At 41.4% G+C, this 24,758-nt stretch overlaps 1 protein-coding gene across 2 annotated transcripts; it reads left to right on the top strand.

The window, feature by feature from the left end:
* Window positions 1-423: 423 nt before the first annotated feature.
* Window positions 424-24,758, top strand: TANGO2 (transport and golgi organization 2 homolog). 2 transcript variants are annotated; one of them, XM_032705643.1, is made up of 9 exons: window positions 424-483; window positions 4,305-4,426; window positions 9,328-9,416; window positions 10,891-11,010; window positions 12,021-12,135; window positions 19,044-19,114; window positions 19,573-19,726; window positions 20,415-20,519; window positions 21,985-24,758. In XM_032705643.1, exons 2-9 carry the CDS (start codon window positions 4,371-4,373, stop codon window positions 22,103-22,105), a joined length of 831 nt encoding a protein of 276 aa, XP_032561534.1. In that variant the 5' UTR covers window positions 424-483; window positions 4,305-4,370; the 3' UTR covers window positions 22,106-24,758. The 2 variants fall into 2 exon arrangements, with proteins under 2 accessions (XP_032561534.1, XP_032561535.1); XM_032705644.1 differs by having other exon boundaries at window positions 434-487.

The following is a 24,758-nucleotide window of genomic DNA, read 5'->3' as shown; positions in this document are numbered from 1 at the left end:
TCCATGCAGGGGAAGGTGTGTGGATCCCAGGGAAGGTGTGTGGATCCCAGGGAAGGTGTGTCCATGCAGGGGAAGGTGTGTGGATCCCGAGGAAGGTGTGTGGATCCCAGGGAAGGTGTGTGGATCCCGAGGAAGGTGTGTCGGTGCAGGGAAGGTGTGTGGATCCCAAGGAAGGTGTGTGGATCCCAAGGAAGGTGTGTGGATCCCAGGGAAGGTGTGTGGACCCCAGGGAAGGTGTGTGCACCCCGAGGGAGCCGTGTGGGTGCAGGGAAGGTGTGTGGATCCCAGGGAAGGGGTGTGGATCCCAGGGAAGGGGTGTGCACCCCAGGGAAGGGGTGTGCGCCCCGAGGGAGCCGTGTGGGTGCCGGCAGTGCGGCGGGAGGAGGAGCCGGGCCCGCTGTCGGCCCGTCCCCCTGAGGGGCGGGCGCTGCCCCGGCCCGGCCGCGCTCCGGAAGCGGCGCGGGGGACGCGGAGCCGGCGCTGGTGAGTGAGGGAGTGAGTGAGGGCCGGGGGAGCCCGAGCTGAGGGTCGGGCTCGGGCACAGCCCGGGGTCGCTTCCTCTGCCACGACCGCCCGGGAGCTGACGGGCTCCTGTCTGGGGGGGCTCTGAGTGCCCCTCCCGGCCACCGCCCCGGCCTCCCCGCCGAGCAGAGCGCTGCTGCTGAGCGCCATTTGCTTCGGATTTTTATCCTAAAAGCCCCCGGTTGAAGTGTGGGCTCGCCCCCGTTCCTTGGGCTGTGCTGTGGCAGCGCCTTCCTGCGCGGGTGGCGGCCCGTTGGTACCTGCGTCACGTACGAGAGTAATTGCAATTGTACAAGAGTAATAAAGTAGCTTTTTAATTAATTTTTAATATGTGGTGACACTTTGAGGGCAAGAAATTGTCACGCAAAGACGCTGGGAACTACTGACGTCTTTTGGTGGTTCCTCACTGAAGAAAACCTAAGAATTGTGCAAGCTAAAAATACAGCTTTTGCCTAGGGGGAAAAAGTCCAGCAGAAGGCTCTGGGTCTGCAGATCCGTGGCAAAGGAGAAGTTTGTACTCTTGAGAAAGTGGGGGAAAGGCTCTTCTACTCCATCCTTGCAAATGCTTCTAAAACATGCTGTGGTGAAAGGTTATATTTACTGGCCTTTGTTTCTCACGGGAGCTGTACGGTGGACCTAATCTAGTAGGAGAGAAATTATGCAGCTGAAAATAAAACGAGCTCATTAAACTTGGGAATGGCATGCACCTTATGTGTTATTTTCTGTTTTTCATAAGCGTTGTACTTTGCATTGTTGTCTCTTGCAGTGAAGACTGGCTCTTCACCTTGGTAGGGTTAGTTACAATCTGTGTGCAGAGCAACCTGAAAGGCATTAAATTAGAGATCCATCTATTCCAGCTGGTCTTTAATTATTAGTATTGCTACAGCTACACAGGAGCATGTGCTGCACAAGGGAAGTGCAAAAATAAAACAGTAAAGTGCTTTAAAAATGCAGCCATGAGACACTTTTCTCTGGAGGAAAAACACAGATTACTTTTTATAACTAATCGTTCATCTCTCTTTTTGATGGTTTTAAAGTTCTGTATTAAAAAAAAAAAATCATTCCACTAGTGCAAGAAAGTGCATCCAGTTTTATGGCCCTTTAATGGGCATTCAAGGACTGTAGTGGTCAGCTTCATTTGGACATATTCAAAAGAGACAGTAAAATAGTTTTGGACTCTGCTGACCACGAGTTATTGTTGTGGTACCTAAAACTAGCAGATTCCAGTGATAAATGATTTCTAGCTGTGTTTTAGGCTGCACCTAAACAATAGTTTTGGATCAGGTGAGAAGCACTGGAGATCACTGTGGTAACTGACAGATGTTATTTATGATGCTTCATTTGCAAAAACAAAATACATAACAAATGGCTTCATTTTTCAAAGCCTGCTACTGGGAATTCTTAAGGGTAGAATAGTTTTATGCCAAATTGTGAACTGATTGCCTCTAATCAACCAAATGATGGTAGAACCCTATGAAAAGAGCATACACAATCTATCATATTTGGGTCTCTTGGTAGTTCCTCTAAGCACTACCTTATGCTGGTGTGTATCCACTCAGGCTTTTAACAGATCCTTCAAATGAGCCAAACACACTGTACTGTGTAACAGAGCCCAGCAGCACAGAACAAGAACGTTAGTTACTGGAATGCTGTTTCCAAATTAGCGGTGCCATTTGGAGCAGAACGCTTAATTACAGGATGTTTGTGATTCTTGTCAAGCTGGTTTGTGTGTATTAGGCATAAGTTGGACAGCAAACTAGAAACATTACACAAATAGGAGATTGTTGCTGATCGTGTCATCCTTGGTGGCTGTTGTCTTATTGACTAGGAATAATCAAACCAGAATTTATAAAAGCTCATTATCCAGAAAGCAGTAAGTCTTCACTGTCTCTACCTTAGAGTGGAGGTTTTTTTCTCCCTTTCTGCAGACTTTGCCATGTTTCATAGTGTGTATGTTCTGGCTTGTCTTCAAAAAGAAAACCAGAAGGCAGGTGTTGTGCCACAATTTAGCCTTTTCTGCTTGAACTAGGCCACCTCCTGCATCTCTAAGGATGGTTCTGAAGACACATTTTCTACTCGACAAGTCAGCTTTTGATCAAGCTTTGGACTTGCTGTAGCATCCAGTTGCAAGTGGAAGGCAGTGCTGGCCTAATGTCTTTCATCTTCTCGCCCTCTCTCTCTGTGGGGACTGAGCTGTGTGGGGAGGAGGCTGCTGAGCACATCTGCTGGTCTGTGGGGAGGAGGCTGCTGAGCACATCTGCTCTGCGGTGCCAGCTCTGTGCAACGTGCTCGTCCCACCCCATAGTTGCAGCACTCGCTTTTATGTGAACGTGAGCCCAAAAGGATGACACCCGTATAAAGATTTTCTTGTTGAATATTTAGGTACTTATGGTATCTATGACTGCTTCTCTTCAGGGTTTTTTTCCCTCTTAGTGTTTGTTAATTGTCATGAATTTTAGAATATCCCAATTTGAGTCTGACTTACAGTGTGCTTCTGTTTAAGAATTATAAGGCTGACATCCAGCCCTGGGTATAAAACCTCAACAGGTGTTGCAAGTGCAGTGTCAGCCTTGATCAAAGAAGGTACCAAAATACATTGCTTGCCTCCTTTACCAGTTAAGTGTTGCTGCTATTTTAAGGGGTAGCTCTGTTTTATCTGGCTTAACACTTTGTCTGAATGAAAAAAAAAAAAGGTTGGGCTGTTTATGTAGGACCTATAAACACTTACACTTGTTTCAAGGCCGGCAGGTGGAGCCCAAGATAAGTAATACTGATTTGACATTTGGAGTTAATAAAACCACAAATGGAACCTAAAGTACTGTAATAACATCAAGCAAGGTTGATGGGGTGACAAAAAGATGGTTCTGTCAAAGCAGCAGTAGAAAGGTATTGAAGTGTTGAAAATACTTGTCCTTCTAGATAATTGTGTTACAAACTTATTCTACTGCTGTTTTCTGACTGGCAGTTTTTGTATAAGTTTTATGTGGCCAGTAATTTTGCACAAACAGCTGGACTGAATTGATTATTTGAACTCAATACATCAGCTAATGGAGCCTGAAACATGTTTATTAAAATAGTGGTCTTATGAGTGATTAATTGCCAGCAGTTTTTTATTGAGTAATCCATTTAATTGTCTGGCAGGACACCTAATGGATACCAGGAGCCATATCTCCTTAGTCAGCAAGAGTAGTCAGCAACAGTTGTCCATTAAAACTGTATTTTATATCCCTGCTTTCACCAAGTGGCCTTCTTTGCCAATAAAATGTTTCATGGATTACCCACCATATTGCTGGTGGTGTTTTAAATGGAAACTGCTCAACTGTGGATTTGAGGGGATCTCTTCTGAGCTATGAGTGTTGTTTGGGAAATAGGCTTGGTGACATAAAGCAGCTGGGGTACACGATCCTGAGTTTTGGGAAAAGTTGGCAAGGTCTGGATGTAGAAGGTCCGAGTAGTTCAGTTGTACAAGTCCAGTATGGTTGCAGTCTACTGAGAATTCAGCACTAGGAGTCTGAGAAGGGGGTAACACCCTAAAACTGAGTAGATTTTCTATGTAAAGCTGGCTGTGGATCTTTTTAAACACCTGGCTAGTAAATCAGTTATCCAGAATTCAAGACTGCATCTTTAATTTATGATTAATTTCTAAACCAGTTGTTTAGGGATTGACTTGATAGAGGCAAAGAAAGTTAGTCAGTACATTGCAATCCTTGAGCTTCAGCATAGAAGCAAGTTTATCCTTTTATAATTTGCAGTGTAATAGATAATCTTAATTTGCATTTCAGGCTATTACAGAATGACCTTACATTGAGCCTTTGTGGAAGAACCAAGATTTAAACATCAGTTCTTCAATGTGCATCCTTCTATTCAAGTTTGACCCCCGCCCAGCTTCAAAAAATGCGTACAGGTAAGATTGTTCTAGTTAAAACAGACTTGTTTCCGTGGTTTTACACCACTTCTTTTTGTATCCAGTACATGAAGTACAAACTCAAGTCAGAATTATGTGTTCTGTTGTGCCTTTGAGGTGTTTAACTTCATGGCTTTCCCCATTGGAGGATTTACTGTAACCTTTTCAGAACCCTTTGTTTTTAGACTGTCAGAAGACTCGGGCTTTGTAACCACAGACCTTTAGCTGGTGATCTATCACGTGCTCTATAAGTCCTTTAAATATTCTACTCCAGAGTTTGAAAGCCCTGTGTTCTACTTCAGCATTTGAACTAAGGTGAATCGTGTGTGTTGGGCATTGCAAATGCAGCTGTCCCCTCCTTTCAGTGTGGTAGATAAGCTTAGGGTTTCCAGTTTAAAACCAGTTTTAAAGGAACTTCTAGTAAGTGTCCTAGCCTTCCCCCACCCTAAAATCTGCATGCAATTAAAATTGTCGGTAAAAAAGTAAGTCTTGTATAGGAAATGTTTGGCCAAAACCCGAAGACCAAACAAGCATCCAGGCTTCTAGGTAAGTTTGTCAGGATGTGTCCATGGCATACAGTGAGCTTCCAAAACATTAAACTTCCTGTAATCATTTTCTCTCTCATTATAGCCCTCAATTGTTAAACTTCATATCCAACAGCAGCATCTTTGAGTACATTGAGTATGCAACAGAAAGACAGCACTTCAGGCCAGTGAGCAGATTGTAAAGTTTTATTGCTTTATTTCTATATACTGCATAGGTTCCATTTTATTTTGTGGGGTACAAGTACTGATATTCATCCAGAAACCATCAGTCAGGATGCTCAGGAAATCATCGTGCCTTTCACTGACTTTTCTGCCTTGTTGTGTTGAGAAGCAGATGCCATTCCACAGAAAGAAAGGAAATGAGAACCCAAACCTCAGTTGTCCGTGGAGTGCATTCCTTTCTGCATCTGGAATCTGCCTAAAAGGGGGTTTTGTTTATGATGTGACTGGTGCTGAATTAATATATCCATTTATTTGGTCTGACTTTCTTTGTGTTACGAGTTAGTGAAAGACAGATTCAGCAATTTGATGCCTCTTGGGAAAATCCTCTGGATGTCAGCTGTAGTTGCTTGCCAAGTGAACTTTCTGCCACGATCAATATTTAAAAGTAAAACTTACAGTAGTTTGCTTGCTATAAAAAATTGCATCAAGATTGAAATTAATAATTTATGTCAGAAAACAACTTGCTGTCAGTGTCAGAATAGGACAACACTTTTGAGATGTTTGGCCCAAGTTCAGGAGCGTTTAATTGTATTTAACTTTCTCAGTCTTTCTTGTTAAGCAGTGTCTTGCTCTCTACCTCTGAGATAAATCACTCTGGGCCATCTGTTTGGGGGATAAGTGCCAGACCACAGTGTTCCTGGTGTCAGGTTTTACCATCAGATACATAACTTTAGTCCCCCATTTATTATTTTTTCTCCTTAACACACCATAACCAAATCTTTTTGCTTTTCTTTATTTGGAAGAATGTTGAAGTTCTTTCTTTTTAAATTGTTCCTAAGGTTTTTTTCACCTTTGCTTCAGCTTTCTTAAGGACAGGGGCCTGAGTATCAGTTGGGAATGGTACCCAGCCCTCCTAACTGGTACCATCAGACCAAGTTAGACATCTCTGTACTAGTCCTTGCTAAGGGTAGTTTTTCCTCACAGCTGGTGCATCACTGTTCTGTGGCTCTGTTTACTTCATGGTGAGGTCTTGGAACAGCTTTCCCAACCAAAAGGGGATTCCTGTCCCTGCAGACATACCAATTTTTTTTAAAGCAGGCAATTACTTCCCTTGCTGTTCTCTACTTTGCATCTCAAACTAAGAGAGTGTCTGTAACAGGCATTAAAAGTTGAACAGACAGAGTGCTTATTGTTGACAGAGTCTATTGGCTGGAAGAAAATGGCCAAACTAAAGTGTTCTTTGTAAGGCTCAGGAGAATTTACCCCACCTGGGCAGACTGTGCTTTCTAGAGCAGCATGTTGGTAATTCCATGAGCAGCTCATTAGGCAAAGGGCTCCCAGCTCACCCTGTGATACACCAACACATCTGTGTGCTGCCTTTGCACTGACACATCTGTGTATCTGCACCTTTGCACTGACACATCTGTGTGCTGCCTTTGCACTGACACATCTGTGTATCTGCACCTTTGCACCAACACATCTGTGTGCTGCCTTTGCACTGACACATCTGTGTGCTGCCTTTGCACTGACACATCTGTGTGCCTGCACCTTTGCACTGACACAGCTGTGTGCTGCCTTTGCACTGACACATCTGTGTGCTGCCTTTGCACTGACACATCTGTGTGCTGCCTTTGCACCAACACTGTGTGCCTGCACTTTGCAGCTGCTCTGGCTGCTCTCTGGGGCCTGTTTGCACTGTAGTTTAGTGCAGTGTAACGAGCCCTTTACTGCAGACCATTATTATTGTCACAGGGAACACGCTGCCTTTACATCTTCCTGAACTGTGCTGTGAGCATCTTACAAATAAATACATGTTTCAAGCTTCAGAGCTGTAATCACAGAGTCTTTTTTAAGGAGCTGAATTGCATTGTAGGAAATTGCTTTAATGGAATGATTTCTTGTGTTTTCATCTCTCTCAATATTAAAATAAATCTTAATACGTAAATCCTAATACAGTTGAATTATTTCAGCTATAACATGGCTGAATAGGCTTTTTGCAATTTATTAGAAGATGAGGGTCACTTAATATTGCTCCTTTTCAGTATGATTATGTTTCATAAAAGACAAAATAAAGATGGTTTTATTATTATGATCTTGTACACTAGCCTTGTGATAAATTTAGGATCTGCATTAAACTTGAGACAGGGAATATTCAATCACACCAGAAAGATTTCACTTATTTTTAGTATTTAGATACTATAAACAAACCATGGTTTCATGTCAAGAATCATTGAAAGCAAAGTATAATTGGAGCTTCAGGAGATGAGGAATGCACTTCAGCCAAACTGTTTTTTAACAGTGGTGATGTTAATTTAAATAAAAATCTTCAAAAGGAGGCTGCACGACATAAATGGAGCATATTCAAGTAAGATGACAGAAATTTGGAAAACCAGCTGAAAGCCTATAGGTCAAAGACTAGAATCAGCTAGAAGAAGAAAAATTATATAAGTTTGAAAGGAACAATATTATATTTGTGTTGGAAAGGAAAAAATGTACATACAGTTTGGCTTCCAACAGATGCTGCTTTGTTGGGCAAAATACAAAGCACGTGCCTTCCAGAAAGGGTGCCATTGAACTTTGAGGGTTGTTTAGTTTCTCTGTAACTGATTGATTACAGTTCCTTTTCTGGAGTATTTCTAATGTAACGCTTCTAACTCAAGCTCTTATTTACAGATACCCTGCATCTGTTTGATGTTGCAATAAGTAATTCAGTTTAGTTTCTGATGCTGTCTTCCCTTGCTTTTGAATAGCAGAAAGTGTTCACTTTCTCAGTTTCAGAAGATGGCTGTGCAGTCAGATTAGCCCAGACTCTCCTTTCTGGTGTTGCAGTGCCAACACTGCTGCTGAAGTGAGTGTGGCACACATTCAGTGAGGGATCTGTGTGATCTGTGAGGAGGACACCAAAAAAGTTGCTTTGTTTTAATAACTTCTGCTGGATGAAATGGACAGAGAAACAGTTTTTTCTTTCAAAGGCCAAGAATGGAGAGTGTTCTAAATTCCTGTGGAGCTGTCTGGCTGTACTGACTCATTAAAACTTTACATTCATAGCCTGACTGACTGGAACTGGGGTTAATACTGAATTTGAGTGATCTGCAGTGCTGCAAAGACTGGAACTTTTGAGGAAGACCTGTCTTATCTTGCCTACCTGCTGCTTCTTAAATATCATGTTGAACTTGGGTCTTTCAAGTGTGAAAGTGCCATTTATGATAATTATCAAAGTTCAGAGATAATTGTCAAAGTACAAAGTACAGATTTTCTACAACTATCAAATTTTAGATGGCACGTGAAGAGCTGCAGCATGCTTTTTATCAGGACAGCACTTGGTCTTGTGGAGCCATGTGTTTATTTCTAAATATAAATAATGGCTTTCATCCAGCAACATTTTTCAATTGCATATTATTTTTCGTAGCTTCTTCCTACCTCCTGATGGTGCCACCTCCTCCTGTTCTGGCAGAACCCAAATTATGCAAGCAACTATGGATGCAAAAAAACCCCAACCCACAAAACAACAAAAATCAGGGAAAAAGTGCCCACCAAAGTATCTCTTGATTGTTACAAAACCCCACAGCTGTTCCCTTTATTTCTTTGCCTCCCTGACCATACTGTCATTTCATCCAAGAATTTTGGTGGGGCTGGACCTCCAACACTATCACAAATTTATCTCTGCTCTGAGTACCTACAGACAAAACCATCTGACTTGTGTCTTTGAACCCCATAAGTAGAGCTTTAGGTGTCAAAGACAGATTAAGAGATACTGTGACTGCATGATCCTAAGCAATGATCCATAAAAACATTCTCTCATGCTTCACATTTTTGGTAAATTACCTATGAATCTGTGGGTTATCTTTACATTTTCTTTAATGAAGCTGTAACTTCATGCTGAGGAATCTTAAGGTTGTTTATGTGATCTTAACTCAACCTCTTCCATTGGAAGTATTGTTCTTTGAAAACAACATCTGCCTCATTCACTGAACAAGATGGACTTGCTGTCTCGAGACAGTGAGAGACAAGGCTGCTGTCAGATGTCATTTATTTGGCCTCTACACTGAGTGATAAAGGTGAGATGGGAGGATAAAGGATGGTTTCATGCTTAAAATGAGCTAATGCTGTGGCAAAAATTGGATTCTGTTCCTGCCTGCACTGTGAAGCTCCAATTTGTAAGTAATAGTGTGTTTTTCCTCCTGTGTTCTCCAGGCTCATTCTAGCAGCTAATAGAGATGAATTTTACCACAGACCATCCAAATCGGCCGAGTTTTGGGACAGTAGCAATGAGATCCTCAGTGGTATGTCTGTCTTGCTGTTTTGACAGGTTTTCATGTCATTTATAAGGGAATTGTGGCCCGGATTTTTTTGTTATTAGGGTGGTGGTGTTGCCTTTCTAATACAAAATTTGCTTCTTCCTTATGCTTCTGAGGAAAATATGTAAGTTTGAAAGATGAGTTGTGCTATTGTTATCTTATTTATGTTTTAATATCTTGTGGGGTTTTTTTACCAGTTTTACATTTTTTTAATTGATTTCAGTCCTAGTGGTGCAGTGGAAATAAATCAGATTAATTGCTCCCTCACAAATGATTACTTTAGCTTTGTCTGATAAATAGGTGGAATTAGTTTGTCTTAAAATAGGTGGAATTAATTATTCCACAGACTCGGGGTCTGTAATATTGACTAGAAATCATTCAACAAAGCCTCAGAAACATGAAAACTTTCTCATTTTTTATTGGTTAATAATTTATAGGCTACAGAATAATTTTAGTTATTGATCCTTCAGTTTATTAGCTCTTGTGTCTACATCTTGCCAAACTGGTAGTACAGTCCCTCAGCTCTCTGGTTCTCCTTTGTGGGGAATCTGTCTGTAGAAATTTTTAAGTATGATCAATACTTCTGCCTTTTCTGCGAAAAAGAAATGAAGCTCTGGAAGACGAAGCATTGTTGAAATGCAGCATTTTGACTTTGCAAATACTCTCTGTTGATGCTGTGTGTGATTGTCCCTGACAAGGAGGTCTGGGAGGAGGAATTACTCCCACTGTACTTCCACTCCCTTGCTTCTCAAGTTCTGCCTGGTGTTTCTGTTGTGTGCCAGGCATTCTGGGTGCTGCTTCCCCTGCTGTGGAGCAGTTCTAAACAAATAAAAAGCTATCCTGAAAACTGAAGAGCCCTGAATTGTTGTCTTTTAGACCCTTGTCAGCTCTGTCCATATCTGGCATAAGAAACTGGTATATTCTCCATCTGGGGAGTGTGTCTGGGGAGCTCCCATGAATTTGAGGTCCCGTGCTTTTGGAGTTAATAATGTTGTGGACTTCACTTTCCTGGGTCCCCCTCCTCCATTCCTGTTACCAGAGTCCAAGATGTTTATCAGTTACCCAGTTTACTTTAAATGTTTCTGGTTATGTGTGAATTTAAACTTGCATATAACATCAATCTTCTGGGATTGGCTTTTGAGCTAACAAGCATTCTGAGCATTCTTAAAGCTTCATATGTAGTTTAGCATATGGGCAAAGCTTTTAATTTTGCTTTTATGTTTAATTTTCTCATTATCTCTCATCTGTTATTGCAGTTGCTTGGAAAATACTTGATAGTGCAGAATTAGAGGGCAGATAACTTAAGTGGGCTTATGTCACTTATCCAGAAAGACAGTCTTGCACCTACTGCATTTTATCCAGCCTGATGAAAACTCAGCATTTGCATTAAGAAATTCTGGTCGAAGCTTGAGATTTTTTTAAACAAATGTAATAACCTAACTCTTACTTGTTCCCTTAGGTCTGGATATGGAGGAAGGAAAAGAAGGTGGGACATGGCTGGGAATCAGTAAGAAAGGCAAGATGGCAGCCCTGACAAACTATATGCAGCCAAAGATTGATAAAAATGCAAAAGGAAGAGGTATGAAAGAGTTGAAATAGAAGAAGAAAGAAAAGAAAGTGAACCAACGAGCCCTAGTGTTCCAGTAAACCAGTGATGATTACAGTATTAATTTTCTTAACACAGCTTTATGGGCAAATAGAATGTTTATGTGCTGTAAACAGAATTTGTGAACTGATGAGTTTGAGTACCTGTGTGAGAAACTTGACTCAGATAATGATTTTCTGATCAAACAGGCAAAAGTAAAACAAGATGTAGTGCCTGGAGCCTGAAGTTACATTCAGACAAGAAATGCAGCACCAACTGTCTCCTCTTGAAAATAATTCTAATTAACAGGCAGAACAACTAGCCAAGCATTGAGCTAGATTTAGATTACAATAGACTTTTTAAAATGTATATATTCATGTTCAAACACCTATGTCAGGGAATCAATACAACTTGAGTTATGCTGGAGGTAGCCTGAAAGATTATTATAGTCTCTCCTTCCCCCAGATCAGAGAAGCAGAAATATAGGAAAAAACCTCTTTTGAAGAGGATTCTCAACAGAGCACATCTGTGGGGTTTTTTAGAGTAACAATAGGTCTGTTTGTAACTGTCATAAGCTGCTGCACTGGGAATATATTGGAATGACAAAAGATGTTAGACAAAGAAAACAAATGAACCATGTCATTTGTATTTCATTTTAGGGTCATATATCAGGGAAATGAAGCAAGACAAGAAAGAATTTGTAAGGTGGGAGGAGAGGAAAGGCACATCCAGTTTAGAGTAGTTAGTAATATGAATTCTGTAGAATTTTTGAGCAAGAGCTTTTGACTGAGTTCTTCAGAGTCAAGCTCTTAATAGGAACATGGTACAGTGACATAAGACTTTTAAAGGCTGGTTTGTTACTTGGTTTGATTCTGGGGTTTGGGGTTTTTTCCCCACTCTTACAGCCTCTTGGCAACAGGAATCTTTATCTTGCTGTTTGTTTTACCAGGCCTGTCAGAACAGTGAGCTCACCCATATTTGTTCTATGTCCTTCTCTTTCTTAGGTGCTCTTGTAACAAACTTCCTGACTGCAGATCTGGACAGCTACTCTTACTTGAAGAAAGTTTCAGCAGAGGGACATCTTTACAATGGATTTAATTTGTTAGCAGCTGACTTGAAGTAAGTCTATAAAACACCACAGCTCAGGTGTCAAAGGGAGCAGTTTTGTTCATGTACATCACAGCACAGATGTGTGACAGTGCCTGTCACAAACTGAAGTCAGAGCTCATGGTTTTTGCTGATTGGCATGTAAGGTCCTAACGTTACTGCAGTCATCATTTCCTGGGGTACCTTCTGGTCTGTCCAACCCTGGAGCACTGTCTTGTGCTCTAATCATTGCTTCCCACAGAACTCTTTGGGGCTCCCTGACAGGCCATGGCCAGTCTTTACCCTGAGGGCTCTGTGCCTTGTGTTTTGAGAAAACAAAACCTTGGCTCCATCATTTCTCAGATACCTTTTTTCTCTGAGAGGTGACATGCTGTGGTGGGATTAAAGCACCTGAAAGCTTTCAAGATACCTTTCCTGTCAGAGTAGCTGTGTCATTAATCTTTCCTGAAACATTAAAAATCAGCAAAAGACAGTGCTGGTTTACATTAACTCAGAGTTTCCATAGCTGAAGGAAGGATCTTGGATACTTGACTATAACCAGTGTGGTTGGGCCAATCCTTTGCACTGCACATGCCTTTGTCAGTTCAGCAGTCCATGTGCTGGGTGGTTTCTGCATTGGGCCTGAGGGAGAAGAAGGGAGATCCAGCACTGGGCTGTGTGCAGGCCGTGTGTCAGCTCCCAGGTGGATCCTTTCTGCATGACCACGGGCACATACAGATTGCCCAGAGCACACCCCTGCTTTGGCACCCTTTCTGCAGCAGCATTAATTTTATTAGACAACCTCGTGGTGCAGCTTTTCTGCCTGCTTCTGGGAAACCACACACACTTAAGGCAGCAGGTCCCAGTGTTTGCTGTTCTGAGTGGAAATGATTTCCAGCACCCTCTCACTAACCAGCCTTGTGTTTGCATTTTTCGCTTTCTGTATGAGACCACCTTCAGCTGGTGATTCAGTCTGACTGTTCAGTTCTTCCCTACTCTCCCACTTTCCTGCAAGTAGATATTACAGTAGATCTGATTGATGTTATTTAAGGCAGTCATTCCTGTGTTGGTTTTGTTTGGTTATTCCTCCATGCTGGGCTAATAGGGAATTGTGTGTTCAATTGAATAGTCTTTCCATGGTGATACAGCTCATAATTCCTTGTTGAGTATCACTCTGAAAGCTGTGTGTGTTGATTAATTTCTCAGTTTTGACATGTCCTTAGCCTTGGATACTCTGATGAAATGAAATTCTTGCCAAGCTAATGATGCAGAGCAATTTTGATAAGATTTGTAAACTTGTCATTTTAGGAAATGAGAATTACTCCTGAGAGAAATATAGTATATGAATGGAAGCTACTTCTCTATGTAAATAGAAAATGTTATTGTAGCTGATGCTATTTTGTTGGGCCACGTTGCTGTTTCAAAATAAGGACTGAAGACTATTCTTGAGATGTTCTTCCGTTGTGTAACAAATAGTGACTGGCTCAGTTAAAGTGTGTGAAATGGAGAGGAAACTCAAATGGGAAGTTTAAATGAAGCACTGGTGGGGAGGGGTGTGTCTGAGCTCATGATATTGCTGAGAGACTTACAATGTTTGAGTTTTCAGGTACACATTTCAGAAAAAGAAATTTTAATCTTCTGTCTGTATTCTTATGCTGATAGTTGGCTAGATACCTGTGCAGTGATGTGAGAAGGAGAGCTGGAAACAAGTATACAAGTTGTAAAATCTTGTTTATTTCCACAGCTTGGTGTGACTCTTATTTTCAACGTGCATGGGTTCTGACACTTAGTGTAATAATCTTTTTGCTCTGTGACATCTCTTGATGTCAATTTAAAGACAATTGATTCCTTTTTTTTAAAGAAGACTACTTAGTACTTTTATTTTTCTAATTTTTTCAGTTTAACATCTTGGTCGTGAATATTTATCCAATTATGCTTAACATACTTTTATGTTCAATATATAACATATGACAAACAGTGTCTATTTGGAATCTTGTGCAGCTGCAAAATTAGCTTCCTGGAAGGCAGTGCTGCCATCCTCCAATTCTGAGTGTCAGTGGGTCTGATTGGAGAGGAACAAGGTTTCAGAGACTGGACTGGTCTCTAAGTAAATGTCTGCTTAAGATTCAGAGCAGTTTCCCTCCTTTCTCCATCTGTGACAGTATCTGAAGTCAGTGAGCTGCTCTTGGTGATGCTCGGGGCATCATTGCTGTCCTCGGGAAACCTGTGTTTATGTCCAACAAATCCAGTTGCTACAGGTACTTAGACTTTCATGGGTATCTCAAACTTCTGTCAGGGCCGTTGTGGCAGCATCTCCCCTGTGTTCTTACTACCAAGTGTGTAATACAGGCTGCCCTGAAGGACAAATGGAATTGGCAGCTTCTTGTCGCTCTCCCAGCAAGTTTGAGTCTCTGACAGGTTGTCACTCAGAGCCCATACAGTTCATGTGCAGTCAGATCCCTGTGTAACAGGAGTGAATCACTTCCTCCAGGAGGAACAGACAAATTGTCCCTTCCAAAACAAGTCAGCTGGAGGGGACTGCAGAGAGATGCCTTCGGGGTGAGCTCTTCTGCTCTCCCTGTCACAGCCAGTTTCCAGTCCCTCCAGGGGAAATGTAGTGAACTGCCCCATCACCCGTGGGCTGTGCACTCAGTGTGGGGATCAGGGCTTGGCTGTGTGGGAGGGATTTGATTGCTCTCCAGGGATTAGATCTGGGAGCCTTTCCAGTGAAAAGTGAGACAGGGTCAGAGTGCTGCTGTGGAAGGAACAGGGATGGTCAAGTTGTCATGACTGCTCTGTGAGCTCACTGACATTTCTTCTCTTGCACTGTCAGTCCTAATACAATATCACCTTTTGCAGAGTACACCTGTCTTGCTTCTTGTGGCTCTCTCATGAAAATGAGGTGTCCAGGTACTTCTCTGTGTTCTGAAATATTTCTGCATAGATCTTCAGTCATTTCCAGTGAATGGATGGACAGGCCTATGTCAAAAGAAGGAAAAAAGCTTCTGAGCAACTTTTTAATCTCTTTCCTCTGGTGTCAGCTTCTGCCTGGCCCAAAATATAAGGACAACACCGAAGAAATGTTTAGACACTGGCAACAAAATCAGAGTAGTGCTTTAAAGCAGACTTTGTATGCTGTGAATATCTGGCAGAATTCTTTTCACCATTTTATTGGATGGTAGGTGCTATATGTTTGGGCTTTATAGTTGGTGGTTTGGTGCTTGCTTGTGTGTTTTTAGTTTCAGAACAGAAAAAGTTTTCTGATTAGCTCATGAACATTGAAGAAAATTAATCTGTGGACTGTATTACTTAGTTGAAGCTCCTGTTCAGCTTTTCAAGCTGTCAACTTCATCTTTTGTCCTTGCACAAAAAATACACGCACACATTATTCATCAAACAATCCAGTGTCCTTGTGTAAGATATTCCCCCTGTGAGCAGAGTGGAGCTCAGTGCCCAGGGGAGTGATCACTTGGTGATAACCACACGCTGTGCAGCTTTACTGCCTCACTTCTTCCTTTTCCTCTCGGTCTGTTTTTGGCCAACACGACCTGAAGCCACCTTGAAGTTGAAGCAGGGCAGGGGAGCAGAAGGACATTGCTTATGTTTCATTAGCATTAAGGAGTGATTGTGGCAAACTCTGCATGGCTTTCATGTTGCTGGGGAGCTTCTATTTCTACTGAGATTTATGCTGCCTAGAATATTTCCCGGAACATTTATTATTGCTTACATTTTTTTGACAGAATGATGTATCTAAGAGCATAATTTTTATGCAGTTTTAGTTTCTTTCTGCTGTCAGCTATGGCTGGGATTTAAAAATAAGCCTACTGGGCCCTATTGTCATCACTTTAATTATGCCTTTATTACTTCTCCAGTGAAATTGGTATCTATACTTGTAAAGCTGGAAGGGAAGAGAATCTGAGTACGGGCCAGGGGTTTGAGGCTATTGCTGTGATCAAGTTTATAGTGATTTTTTTTCATCTTGGCTTCTGCCTTTCTGTTCAGTACTGAGTATCTGTAAACAGTAGGAAGGGAATAGGCAGAGCCAAATGACAAAAAGAAGAGTAGCTGACTGGCACAGAGAACTACATTTTGAAAGTGTGCCCATTTCAGAAGCCTCTTGGGAGGCTTCAGTCTTCCTTTGACAGAAGACAGCAGCAGTGTTGCAGTGGAGGTAAGTGGAAACACTTCTGGGGGAATGTGGAATGTGGAAACAATAAGATACAGATGTCCTGAGTCAGTGACCCTGCAGTTTGTGTGTATTCCCCATCTTTTTGTTAAACTCCAGGGGATCCCGTTACTGAACTTGTCAGTCACGAAAAGCTCGGCACAGATGCTAGAGGATAATATTCTTTCCCATAAAAAGCCATTGCTAAGGGAAGGCAGCAGTGCCTGTTTACACAGCATGCAGTCCCATCTGTGGCAGGACATGGACAGCTGTGGTCAAGGCTTGTGTGGAAAGGCCATTTGTCTGCCTTTCCATCTAACACTGGGTTTTGAGACCTCAGGTGATAACAATTGCTCTGAACTTTTCTCTTCATAGACCTTTTACACCAGGTACAGGTTCAAGAATTTGAAAAGAGAGTAGTTATTGCACCAATATAACAGTTTCAGGATGCTGCTGATAGAATTTTTTTTTCTTCCACCTGTACTTTTCAGCAGCACTTTCTCATATTCAATGAAAGGCTCTATTTCGCTGCTTTACTGTGTTCTAGAATAATAGCTTTAAAACCCCTTTTGTCTCTGATGAAGAAAATACAACTCTTTCAATAGATTTTTTAAGTGGGTCATATAGACAAGTTAATCTGTGGTACTGGGACAGGAATTTGTATCTCAGGAAACTGAGGAAAGAAAATTCTGGTCATATGTTGTGTTTTCCTTCTGTTTTGTTTCAGCTGCTTTTGTTATGGACTGTGTAGTTATTCCCAATGCAAATACTCCAACTGGGGTACAGAAACAATTTCACAACATACTTTCTTGCTATGGTTGATGCATAAGAATATCACAGATAATACATTCACATGAAAACTCTAGCAGAGACTGGTCAGCACCTTCAGTGCTTTAGAATTAGAGGCAGAAGAGGAGAGGAGGATCCATATCCATCCCTGCTGTAACTGGAGCACACGAGGGGTCACAGTTCTGATGTGGGCACTTGTCTGTGGAGAGTTCAGGTGCTCAGTAAGTCTTGAGATCAACATTAAAGTTGAGCACAAAAACAAAAATAAGGAAAATAAATGTCTTTTAAGCCACTAGAGGAGAGTTCAGAAAGTGACACATTTCTTTTAACAGTAGATAAATTTTAAATTGAATAACTGAGGGCTTTCTATATGATATTTAACAATAAAAGCAACAATACACAAATACCACCTATAATTGCTGTCTTCTACCTTTGCTGAAAAACTTGGGCATCTTTCTGTAAGGCATCAGAAAAGTCTCATGGGTTTGGGAGGAGGAAGAGCAGTGCACAGAGAAAGGCAGTTCTATTTTTGCTTTATTTTGTTTTGTATTCTTGACTCTTCTGAGTTGTATAATTAATAAGTTAATATTTCCTTCTTCATTTGGCTGTCTTGCAAAGGATACTGTAGAATGTCTTTCAGAATGGCTTTTCAAGAAGAATATAAACAGCTAAATCAGGACTGTTTTGCTTGTTATTAAGGTTTGAGTAGCGGATGTTAAGTTATGCAGAGCAATTTAAGTTCCAGAACATCATTAATGAGATTGCCCTGATGCAGATCAGAGTATACAGAATGCAGAGATACTTCTTTTTATCTTAGGAAAAAATGAGGAGCTGGAAATGGTTTCTCTACTGTATTATGTTTTATGCTGCTTAATCCAAATTCAATTTTAACTGCAAGTTTTGCTTGTTTGGGGTTTTTTTCCAATACAAAAAGCCTATATGCTGTCTGAGGAGCTGGAGCTTGGGAGACAAATTAAAAGCTGAACAATGGTCAGAATGTGTTTGTTGGTAACTGGAATAATACTCTCTTCCATTGTGACCAAGTAAATCACAAGGGGGAAATAGAGAATTAGAGGATCTCGTTGCTGTATTCTGGCAAATTAAAAAAAAAAAGCCCAAACCCACCAACTGGTAGCAATCTGAGGAATCACTGAGGAATTCCATGTCAGCTGATGGGACTGAGGGATGCTGGCAGTGAGCCATCTGATGGCAGTCCATTTCCAGAGGACACACAAGGCTTATTGATGACTTCATTTTTTTGTCCTTATCAGTCGGTTTGCTGTTTGTGTTGTCAATATGAGTATGACTACTCAAGTCCCTGCTGTTTGGACATGCTGATCCCATCTCTGTCAAATGAGAGTTATCTGCAGTGTTGGAACCTGCCTTTGAACACTGTGCACAAGAGAGAGCAGCAGCCAGTGCCTCCAATTAAGGGGAGAGAGCTCACAAACAGTAACTGCAGTAGCTGAACACAGCCTGGCCATGCCCATGTGTCCCTGGAAGGACCCAGCTGTCCCTGCAGCATTGCTCTGAGTGGGCCACAGTGTACTCCTGCCAGCTGCAATGGCCTGCAGGAGCCAGGGCCTCAGGATGCAGGAGGGCTTCAAAAGAGGGGATGGGGGAAAGGTGACTTGCTGTGATGGACAGTTCTGTTGTTTTAATGTGCCCCCTTCTCCCAAGTAACGAAATCTCCAGTTATCCAAAACCCCACAGATTTTTGTCATTAAGCCTGGCTACTTTCCATGCAGAGGTTCTGAGGGTTTACTGAATTCCACTGCAGTTATGTTTAAAAATTATAATGGTACTTTGTGATATCCAGTGTTTTGAGAGGAGGAGAGTACTAAAACTCCTCAGTTAATGCCTGGAACCATAGGAGTAACAGTGGGAGAAACATCTTACTGTGTTCAAAGATTGCATGAAATTGGAGCATAATCAAACACAGAAGCTGATGGCTTTTCAAGGAGAAATTCTTATTTATATTTTTCAGTACCACCAAAGGAGACGTAATTTGCTACTATGGAAACAAAGGAGAACCAGAACCTGTTTTCCTAAATGCTAGTAGGTTTTCTTCAGAAAGGTCTGAATATTACCTTTCCTTATGGAGCTCTGTATTGTTCTAGTAGTTTAGCTATTTAAGCATTGTCCTCACTGACTTTTCCTTCACGTTCTTTAAAAAAATATTATTGTCTTTGAATTCATTTAAGTGTTTACTAATAAATTACTATATAGAATCAATAGTTCATTAAAAGTCCTGTCCGTGTCAGTGTACCCACCTGTACTGCAATTAGTGGGATGCTCCTTTGGTGACTGTGCCTGAAGGACAGAAGCCTGTTTTGAGGAATGGAATTTTCAAAGGATCTGACCCTAAATCCCTTACCCAGCATGTGTGTTTATGGCATCCCTGCAGGTAAAGGTTAGGGGGACCACTTATATTTTATGAACGTTTTTGAAATCTGTAATGACAACTGAAATCACCAGAATACACTTCCATTGAATTGTTTTTTGTGTGTGTGTAGGAATATATGGATTGAGTAATTCTTTGTTGGATACACCATGGAAGAAGCTTCAGTATGGGAAGCAGCTTTTCACAGAAGTGGTGAAGAGAAGTCAAGACCTTACCAAAGAAGACTTGGTGAAGGAGCTTCTTACAGTGATGAATAATCAGGAGCCGTAAGAACATGATAGCTGGAGTTCACTGAAAATGCAACATGACCCCTTTAAAAATTGCATATAGAAACTGTTTTGGCAGAGAAAAAGCTTTAGCCATATATTAATTGACTAAAGCTGGGTAATGAAGGGCAAAAGGAGTGTTCTTTCTCTCCACAGAGACTGACTTTCAACAGTATTGATTTTTAAGGAAGAGACACAGTAAACATTACTACTGCAGTCTTAGTACTCCTCAACTGTATACTGTTTTTTCTGTGCCCTTCTCTTTTAAAGATTGCATTTCCCTTAGTAAGGGCAATGAGTGCAGGACTGTAAGTTGCTTGCTGTAAGCTTTTTGGAGGCTCGGGTAAGGTTCAGTTTGTTCCTGCACACAGAGAAAGCCCTTATTTACATAGAATCATAGAACAGGTTGGGTTGGAAGGGACCTTCAAGATCATCTCATTCCAACCCCCTGCCATGGGCAGGGACACCTTCCACTAGACCAGGTTGCTCCAAGCCCTATCCAGCCTGGCCTTGGACACTTCCAGGGATGGGGCAGCCACAGCTGGTTTTGTCCCCTCTCTTCTGCTTCAGCCCTGCCTCTGACTGTGATATCAGGGATGTCCTGCAACTCCTTCCAGTTTAAGAGGGATGAATGTGTTAATACAGGAGAATTTTTAAATCTCTTTAACTCCTTTACTCCTTTTTTCAGTCAGTTACCAGACCCTGCAATTGAGGACCAAGGGAAGGAATATATCCGTCCTGTCCTCAGCAAGTACGCAGCTGTGTGTGTCCGCTGCCCGGGCTATGGAACAAGGTAAAAGAATTCCCAGTGCAGCAGCAGATCTGAGCACTTTGATCTTATCAAAGATACTGCAGAACGTTTCTGCTCCACAAGCAGGAATCGTGTCATCTGCAGAGCTAAATCAGAGTTCTTTAGGCACAGCGTTGTCAAATGGATCTGCCACAGTCGTGCATTAAATACTTTGCTCTTGTTCAAAAGAACATGTATTTCTACTTCTCCCCTAACTAATGCTTCTCCCCTAACTGCTGCTTTTATTGAGATATTCTCACTTTCTGCTCAGACTGTTCTACCAAGAACAACAGAATAATGCAATGCCCCTTGCATTTAATCCATGTGAGAAAAAATTACAGGTGAACCCTGTTGCTGGGAACTCCTACTCTAAAAGTTTGCCAGATTGCTCTCTGGCATAGTCAGGCATGGTATTTCCACTGCAGAGATGTGAGTTGATAAGCTGACAGTGCTCACTGCTGGAAGTATTTTAAGTTGGGATTCTGAGAAAGAGATACTCAGTTTTTGGAGTGGTTTCTATAAAATATATTAAAAGAACATTTTAAATATAGGATAATGAAGACTTAACTTGATAAAGAAGCATCTTCCTCCTCTTACTTCACAGATTGGAGTCCAGCTATTTCAAAAGGAACAGGGATAACTTGGCAGAAGTACTGACCTTTCACTGGTGAATTAGCACTATATGTCAAGTCTTCCCTACTGCTATAATTGTGTGCTCACACTTATCTTTCCCTTAGCAACAGGGTTTAGTGGATACAGATTGTTAACTGGGCCTCATGAGATTCTTCTGAGGAAATTAAGCACTTTTTATGTGAGTGAACAACTGTGAAGTGATTTGGGGAAGGCCACCACATCAGGATGGTGGAAGATTCCTGCTGTCAGTGATCCCTCTGAGGCACAGTGTCCATGGAGCAATGACAGCTTCCACAAGGCAGAGTGGCACCGATGCATGACCCAAATCTGCTTTTCATGAAAACAGATTTCCCCTTTGGAAGGTTCCTAGAGAGAAAGAACTTTTTCTGTGTTCATATATCAGTGTCCTGTGATAATAATTAACTGTGTCTAAATCTCAGTGGACAATTGCTTTGAAAGAGAGGAATGAAGAGAGTTCTGTTGACAGGATAAATAACCCTTCAGGGTACGTGTAGGCTGTGAAGAACAACTTAGTTTTATGCTGCTTCTTTCTGAGTGGAGCACTTTGCACTAAGTGTGACCTTCCATCACACTCTGCAACAAGCAGCTCTGTGTGTGAGCTGCTGCCAGAGCAGCAGGGACTCAGAGCAGTGCAGTGACAGACAAACGGACTGAAAACGCCCATCTGAACTTGCCAGGGCCATTCCTGCCCTGCTAACGGGGTGATGATGTGGGCAGGGGAGGAAAAAGAAGAGTTAAAACACTGGGGAGTGAGGGCTGGCAGCCTGGCAGTGGGTGTAGTGGGCCCCAGGCTGAGCCTGTCCCTGTGTTGCAGGACAAACACCGTGGTGCTCATCGACGCCCAGGGCCGGGTGACGTTCACCGAGCGCAACATGATCGACGCCGACCTCGACCAGTGGCAAACCAGCACCTACGAATTCCAGCTGCACTGCTGACAACTGCCCACCTGAATGGTTTGTAAGAACAGCAGGGACAGAACAAGCCATTAAGCTCTAGTAAATGTTTTGTGCCAGCCTCCACAAGCTAAAAATAGCAAGGCCAGCAAAAGTTTAAATAAACTGGTAGCACACCCGGGTCAGGCTCTCAAAGTCTTTGGATAGAACCAGATGAAAACACTGGGTTTACGTTAAGTAGCAACTTACAATCAGAAATATTTTTTTTAATATCACCCTGCCTTCAGGACGAGGCCATCTTTGCCCAGGACAAAGTCATTGCTTTTTGTGAGGGTGTGGGGTATTTTAAAGATGCTTTAAATAAACTTAAACTTGTTTTCAGTTCTGAGGGGGGGAAACATTTGCTGCTTTTATTGTTAATATATGAAGGTTTTACCAAACTTTACTTTTCCTTCAACATATGCTGTTAAGAGTGTCCAGCTGATGCCAGTGTGCATTAAATGAATGTATGTTCTCCTGGTAGCATTAAGTGCTTTAGTCCCATGTCAACCTCTCAGCAGTGCCATGGTGCACTGTTCTGCCTGGGGAGGGCAGAGCAGGGGGATTCTTTACATTTGTTTTCCTCTAGATAGTACAGCAATATATCTTCTTTCTAAAACTTGGTCTAAGAGTAGGTAGGAAATTTTGCTCAGTCCCTGTTCACTTTTACTGAAAGAATCACGGGAGCAGACTTGCCTACCTTTGACAGGAATAAAATTATTGGTGTTGTGACATCTTGTTTCCTGATAGTCTAACTAGCAATATTGATTTTGATGTTTTCTTCCCCAGCAGGCAGGTAAGGAATAGGTACCTGTTTGCAAACAGAAGCTGAATGTGAGGTTTACATATATCAGCTGTTTTGTACATATGCAATTTTGGCTTCAATATTGGTATAATATGTTAAAGCCTGGAGTGACTGATCATAGATTTTTAGTAAAAATAGCTGTTTGTTGTAAGGTGACATTATTGCACTCTTATATTGCTGAAAAGGTTGGGTATTAAGATGTACTTCCTATGTTCTAACACCTGTGAATTAAAAAGCTATTTAAATGCATGCTTTTTTCAATTATTCAGTGCCATGGTAGGTAATGGAAGATTCTAACTATTATCAGGATATTTGAAAACCCTAAGTTATTTTGCTGCTACTGGTGTTCTGACTTATTTTGAATACTGAGTATTAAGCTAGTGGTGGATCACTGCTATTTTTTTCCCCTCTAGATATGCTGACTGTATTCTTTCCACATGCCTCTGATTTTAACTGATTATTTCAAAGTAGCAAGATTTCTGATCCTCTCTCCAAGGTGTGCAGTTGTGCTGCTTTGTGTTCCATTCTCCCTGAGTGTGTGGAGCCAGCAGCAAGTGAGACTTGCCATTGAGGTGAAGTACTGTGAATCCCAGGTTTTTAACTGCCAGGAGATGCTAAAGCAGCATTCAGTCAATTCTTTCCTTTCTATTTGCATATTTAAGTAGCTTCTAGATACCAGGACTGCTTGTAGAACTAGTCCCAGGCTGTTGCTGCAGTGCTGTAGAAGTGGCTCTTTGAGCACCTTGATTGCAGGATGATCAGTGGGGCTGGGTTGGGTTGTACCTGGTTTCCAGCTCAGAGCCTCCCACACTGTCCTGAGCTGCAGGAAAGGATTAGCCCTTTCCTATTTTCTGATCACTGTTTAAACCATGTATTTGTATGGATAAAAATGCTATTTTTAGATGCAAGGAAGTAGCTGTAGCTGTCTTAAGTCTGAGTTTGACAAATGCACATTTTAAAACAAAGCTCTGCCTCAATGGCTTGCTCTGAGAGTTTCCATAGCAAACTCTTTTGTGGCTTAAGAAAAAAATCACCAGCGGATATCTGAACAAGAAATTCTCTTTGAAGACATTATCTTAAAGGCAAGCAAAATGCTTGAATGTAATTTCATGCTAAAAGCATTTATAAACCTTAGTTTTTATAGCAGTCCTGTAATAATGAAAATTTATTCTCATCTTTTACCTACGGGTAAAAAAGTACAAGTCAGAGCTTAGATGTAAAAACAGATTGTAATCACAAATTTTGCTTTACTTGAATCAAAATTCTAAATCTGGGATTTGCTTTCTCTGACAATTAAACCATAAAGAGCACAAACCTCTGATGTTATTTTTTATCATATCAGAATAGTTAATGAGGGGAGCATGTGAGTGTTGTTATTGGCTTCAGTGGAAGCAGGATCAGGACTGCAGTGCAGGGATCAGCAAGTGGTGCTTGTCCATAGAAATGGTCAGGTGTTTGTGAAGTGCATCATCTACTCTGTGCAAATCATAGTTGCAATGAATCCACTGGAAAAAATCAACTGTAGCTCAAGTTAGCAAAGAAAGTGTTTTATTTTTGTAAAAGTATTTTTAATAACAAAAGGGAATTTTAAATATCAGTTTTAAGGGATATAAAGGAAAAAGTGTATATAGGAAAAATTTCATTGCATTTTAGTAAGTTTGCTTATACATATCATCTCTTCAAAGTCATAAATTTGCAAGAGATTTTTGTTTCTATTGGAAGGGTAGTAGAAGACATTTTAAAATATCTGTAAAAACTCAATTGTGTTTTTTTGCCTCAAGTTGTGTCATAATTGTTGTTTATATGTGTGTTCAAAACTAGAACCAGAATAAAGTCAGTCTGGTGACCAGT

Source organism: Chiroxiphia lanceolata, chromosome 18 (genome assembly GCF_009829145.1).
Source record: "Chiroxiphia lanceolata isolate bChiLan1 chromosome 18, bChiLan1.pri, whole genome shotgun sequence".
NCBI lineage: Eukaryota > Metazoa > Chordata > Aves > Passeriformes > Pipridae > Chiroxiphia > Chiroxiphia lanceolata.
Note: the sequence above shows the minus strand (reverse complement) of the source record. Positions and strands in the feature narration are given on the sequence as shown.

What these genes read in the sequence shown, in the direction of transcription:
- TANGO2 (XM_032705643.1), top strand. Translation starts at nt 4,371, where the DNA reads ATGTGCATCCTTCTATTCAAGTTTGACCCCCGCCCAGCTTCAAAAAAT. An exon ending in TAAAAATGCAAAAGGAAGAG is followed by an intron (nt 11,011 to 12,020) that starts GTATGAAAGAGT and finishes TCTCTTTCTTAG; the next exon opens with GTGCTCTTGTAACAAACTTC. An exon ending in TTGTTAGCAGCTGACTTGAA is followed by an intron (nt 12,136 to 19,043) that starts GTAAGTCTATAA and finishes TATATTTTTCAG; the next exon opens with TACCACCAAAGGAGACGTAA.